We start from the raw sequence: 5,096 nt of genomic DNA on the forward strand, positions 1-5,096 counted from the left end.
ATGGCGTTGCCGAATTTCGGCAATAGGAAAAAATAAGTTTTTCTTTTGGCAATGTCATTGTCCCATTTGAAAAAAAAAAAAAATTTCCCTAATACTGTTTGGAAAAAAAAATTGTATTTTTTTTTTTTAATTGTGACAATTGAAACAATTTCAGCAATGCGATTGCCACAATTGAAAAAAAAACCCACAATTGAAAAAAAAAAAAAAATTTCCCCACAATTGTGGCAATGGTATTGCCGAAATACCATTGCCACAAATTAAAAAAAAAAAAAAAAAAAATTCCCCACAATTGTGGCAATGGTATTGCCGAAATACCATTGCCACAAATTAAAAAAAAAAAAAAAAATTTCCCCACAATTGTGGCAATGGCGTTGCCGAATTTCGGCAATAGGAAAAAATAAGTTTTTCTTTTGGCAATGTCATTATCCCATTTGAAAAAAAAAAAATTTTCCCTAATACTGTTTGGAAAAAAAAATTGTATTTTTATTTTTTTTAATTGTGGCAATTGAAACAATTTCGGCAATGCGATTGTCACAATTGAAAAAAAAAAAAAAAAATTTCCCCACAATTGTGGCAATGGTATTGCCGAAATACCATTGCCACAAATTAAAAAAAAAAAAATTTCCCCACAATTTCGGCAATGGTATTGCCGAAATTGTGGGCCACAAATTAAAAAAAAAAAAAAAAATTTCCCACAATTTCGGTAATGGTATTGCCGAAATTGTGGGATTTTTTTTGCAGGGTCCGGGCAGCTTGGGCAAGGGAATTACGGCAATACCATTGCCGTAATTCAAGTTTTTCTCTCTCCTCCACTTTTCTCATTCTCTCTCCTCATTTTTCTTGAATTTCGGCAACGCTGTTGCCGAAATTCAACCTCTCTCCTCATTTTGCCAAAAAACTTCGAACAGTACCTATAATGCAAAAATGTTTTAATTTTGGCAATATTTAGCCAAAAGACTCCACAAAATAGATTATTTGTATTATAAAGTAAAATATAGTGTGATAGTGATGGGCGATGGTAGTGATGGCGGTGGTGTCAGAATAGTAATTATGGCTGATACAATTGTGTTGGCAGGCAGCACAAAGGAATGGAAGGCATGAGTGTACAAAAGGACGATAGAAAACATTTTTTTGCCTCCGAAAATGAAAAATGTTTTCTACCTTTTGTCTTGTTTTTGTATTGATCATAAAAGATCTTTTATGTTAGACTTCCATTTTCCAAGGTACCAAACATCAGAAAAGGTTTTCCGCTCATTTAAGTAGAGCATAAGCTATATAATCTGAGAGAATTGAAGTGGCTAATTGCTATTAGAAGCATTATCTCGAAGGGTGAACCACATCCACTTATGTTGCTTAAACAACAGACTATTTTTCTATATTAAAAAAAAAAAAAAACCTATTTTATATATATAATTACACATAAATATCTTAAATTAGAGCTTTCTGATTTGCATAATAGAATACAAATGCCTTTGTTAACAAAAAATATATATATATACACACACACAACAAAATTTCATAATGTTTTCATAACAACCTTGTTTTGAGTTATGGTATATCTAAATATAATCCTATTTTATTTTATTTTGACTTTTAGTAGGCTTAATTTATTTTGAAAATGTTATGAGATTTTGTTGTGATTATAAAAAAAGTATTTGCCAAATAAAGGTATTTATCAAGCAAGGCCAACTAACTGTTTATGAACACTATGTTGCGTCATGGGCCGGGCTTAGAAATGCGATCTGAATAATAAGGCGGATCAGAGGCAACAAACTGAGCTTCACAATAATGAAGTCCAAGGCATGATCGGCTGAGGACCCAAGCTACACAAGTACTTGGGCCAGGCCTAGAATTTTTGGGGGGCGTTTGGTAAATGTTTTAAAACAACTATTTTAAGTGTTTAAACAACATGTCACTCATTTTAATGCACTTTTTTACTCACACGTATTATTTTCACAAATATTTTCAAACAACAATTTTCAATTTTTAAACACATATACCAAACAGACCCTCTTTCTACTAGCTTCGGTATTATTCATTTTATTTCATTTTTCTTTTATATGTTATTTCAAAATTAAAAGTTTAGATTGTAATTTTTTTTCTTTGTTTTTTCCTTTTAAGATATGAACATTTAGGCTGGGTTAGATAGCACTGAAAAGTGCTAGCGTATGCTTCTAGCATTTTTTGGGTGAGTCTTGTGCACTATTTACGAGACTCACAAGGACGAATTTCATTGAATTTTTCTTTAAAACTAAGTCTCACGGCACTATTTACACATTAAAAATTATTTTGCTACAGTATTTTTAGTTTTTAGCAATAAATGATATCCAAACATACCCTTAAACTTGTGAAATTCACTCCATAATCATCCTCAATTAAGTTTTGTGTGTAGGTCTGGATTGGAAACCACATCCCTTATTCAAGGTTAATTTTATTGTCAAAAGCCGAAAGGATAGAGGAATCTTTAGTTTAATCCAAATTATCCAATTCCCGTTGGCCAATCAGACCTCCATTCTAATTGGCGCCATTGGCAAATCTAAGAAGTCATCCGCAATGATAATTGGCCAAGTTTCACAATTCTATCTTCTTCCCCTGTTGCCCCAATCTTATCTGGATTTTTTTTCCTCATTCCCCTTACATTGAGCAAAAGCATAATTCACCCAACTGGTGCAATTTGAATGAAAATTGAACTTTCCAAATGAAGATATAGAACAAACTCAACAAAGGGGATCTTCTCATTGCAATGAACAAATTGCCTACAAACTTATTCCAACCGTAAATCCCCGAATTGAAGAAATCTTCCTTTTGCATGTTAATAATCAATAACACCTTCCACATGCACCAGCCAACACGATCATTCAAGTTTCATCTTTCTCCGAAGCACAGGGATGTTGAATGCAAGCATTTTGATGCAAAGGGATTGTTACACAATAAAGGATGACATAAACAATTCATGTGAGAGGGTGTCCGCATTAATGGTACTCACGAAATATACTATAACTTTCCATCTATTTAAGTAGCATGTTATTATGTATAACATAACTGATCAAAGTGAAACTCCATGAGTAGTGTTGCACTTGTAGCGGCATTTTGATACAGGCGAAACTGAAGATTTATTTAAAAACAGTTATCACAACAGGATCATCTAATTATTTTTGGTTCAACTTCAACCAACACCCAAATAAACAAAATAAAATCAAACCTTTCCTCTCCTGCTACGCCCGACAAATCTAGCAGGACTAAACACAGTAAGATCCACAATGGTAGCACGCCCATCCAACACAAGCTCAGCCATTGCAGCCCCAGTGGCAGGACCATTCAAAATACCCCAACAACTATGCCCAGTTGCCACATAACAACCTCGAATCCCCGGAACCTCCCCTATCACAGGCACACTATCATCAGTACAAGGCAAGAAACACGCTTGCTCCGCCTTCACTTCCGCCTCTCCTTCCCCCAATTGACTCGACACAGTCCTAGCCACCCTCTTAAGCACCTCAATTGCCTCCGGGTTCCCCATTATTTGCTCTGGATCATCCGGTACCTCTTCCTCCGCAGACATCCCACATAAGTACACCTCCCCTTTAACAACCCAAATCATATCATATATTAAAGTCAAAGCAGAATCAGAATTCCAAGTGAACATAGTATTTAGCAAGAAAATTGAGATAACCACTCACTTATGAATGTTTATTTTTTGGATAAGTAACCATCTCATCATGGATGTTTTCTATTATAACCTAGTCATCAAAACATCAAAAAGTAATTTCTTGAAAGCAATAAAAGTATTTTCAATGTCAAAATAGTGAAAATACCTGTGGGACGAGGATACACTTCAGGGTCCAAGGGTTTTCCTCCATGAGATGGATGGTAAGTTAGGAAAAGCGCATGTGGGGTTATAGCATCAGGGTTTTTAGGCTCCAAAACAATGCTATGAGCTTTCAAACCGTGCACTCTAAATATAGATGACAATAGCTCTAATTTACAAGACCAAGGTCCAAGAGCCAAAACCACCGCATCCGACTCAATAACTCGGCCACCTTCGAGCGCCACCGATTTGACTCGGCCTTCCTCCACCTCCACGCTCTCCAATTTCCCAATCACCACCTCCGCACCGTAATTCTCAACCGCTTTCGAAATCAGGGTCCGAGTGAATAACTGGGGGTGAACTTGGGCCGTGGTATCACGGGTCCCAATGGTTCTGGGGCTCCGAACCGGCCCATCAACCCAATTAGGCACACTGGAGGGTTTGGAACCGGAGGCGGAGGGAGTGGCTTGGGACTCGGTCTCGGCGATGGAGAGGCTGAGAGTGGTGAGGGGTCTGTAGCCGTAGGATTGCGGGCCGTCGAGTTCTTGGGCTAGGGAACGGTGGAGATTGAAGCTGGCGCGGGCGAGAGAAGAGAGGGCCCCACTGTCGCACCAGTCGAGAGCGAGAAACCCACCGGCTTTTCCGGAAGCGGCGCATGCCACGGCGGATTTCTCAACGAGCGTCACGGCGGCGCCTCTCTTCGCTAAAAAGTAAGCCGTGCAGACTCCGATGACTCCGCCGCCGCAGACCACCACGCGCTTTGGATGCTCCTCCATGGTCGATGATGGTGATGAGGAGCACCGGATCAATGTAATAGGGAGGGTTCTAGCGTTTCGGGTTTGTCGGAGAAATGGAAAGATTGATACGGAATGTACAACAGAAACCGTCATATCTATTTGCCACTATGTTTTTTGAAAGTACTAACAGCGTGACACGTGGGTTATAATTGGGCTCTTACGATCAATAAGTTTTGTGTTTTCTTTGCCAATAATAATAAAGGCCTTCTTTGATGAAGGCATTCAAAATCAACTTGGGTCTGAGAAAAACTCCTAAATCGAACTGGGCTTCAACTTAGGCTAGACTGGACACAAAAAGAGAAAAAAGAAACTAGGCTTGGAGTAGTTCAGTTTCTTATTTTTGATGGACATTTGTTTTCTAATCAACTGCTGGGCTGGGCTGGGCTCATAGTGGCGAGGGTGGGGGGAAGAAAAATTACCTCGGTCTGGCCTAAAAAAGAAATTAAAATAAATTAGATCAATTTCAAATTAAAAAAAAAAGGATAATTTTT

General features: G+C 38.0%; 1 protein-coding gene across 1 annotated transcript; it reads right to left on the reverse strand.

Annotated features, from left to right (window-relative positions):
• Positions 1 to 2,992: 2,992 nt before the first annotated feature.
• On the reverse strand, positions 2,993 to 4,713 carry LOC112030069 (D-amino-acid oxidase). Its single transcript, XM_024062757.2, has 2 exons — positions 3,816 to 4,713; positions 2,993 to 3,582 (listed from the first exon to the last, which is right to left on the reverse strand). The coding sequence occupies exons 1-2, from the start codon at positions 4,696 to 4,698 to the stop codon at positions 3,197 to 3,199; spliced, it is 1,269 nt and encodes a 422-aa protein (XP_023918525.1). The 5' UTR covers positions 4,699 to 4,713; the 3' UTR covers positions 2,993 to 3,196.
• Positions 4,714 to 5,096: the final 383 nt, after the last annotated feature.

This window comes from Quercus suber, unplaced genomic scaffold (assembly GCF_002906115.3).
Source record: "Quercus suber isolate HL8 unplaced genomic scaffold, Cork oak 2.0 scaffold_13, whole genome shotgun sequence".
NCBI classification, from domain to species: domain Eukaryota; kingdom Viridiplantae; phylum Streptophyta; class Magnoliopsida; order Fagales; family Fagaceae; genus Quercus; species Quercus suber.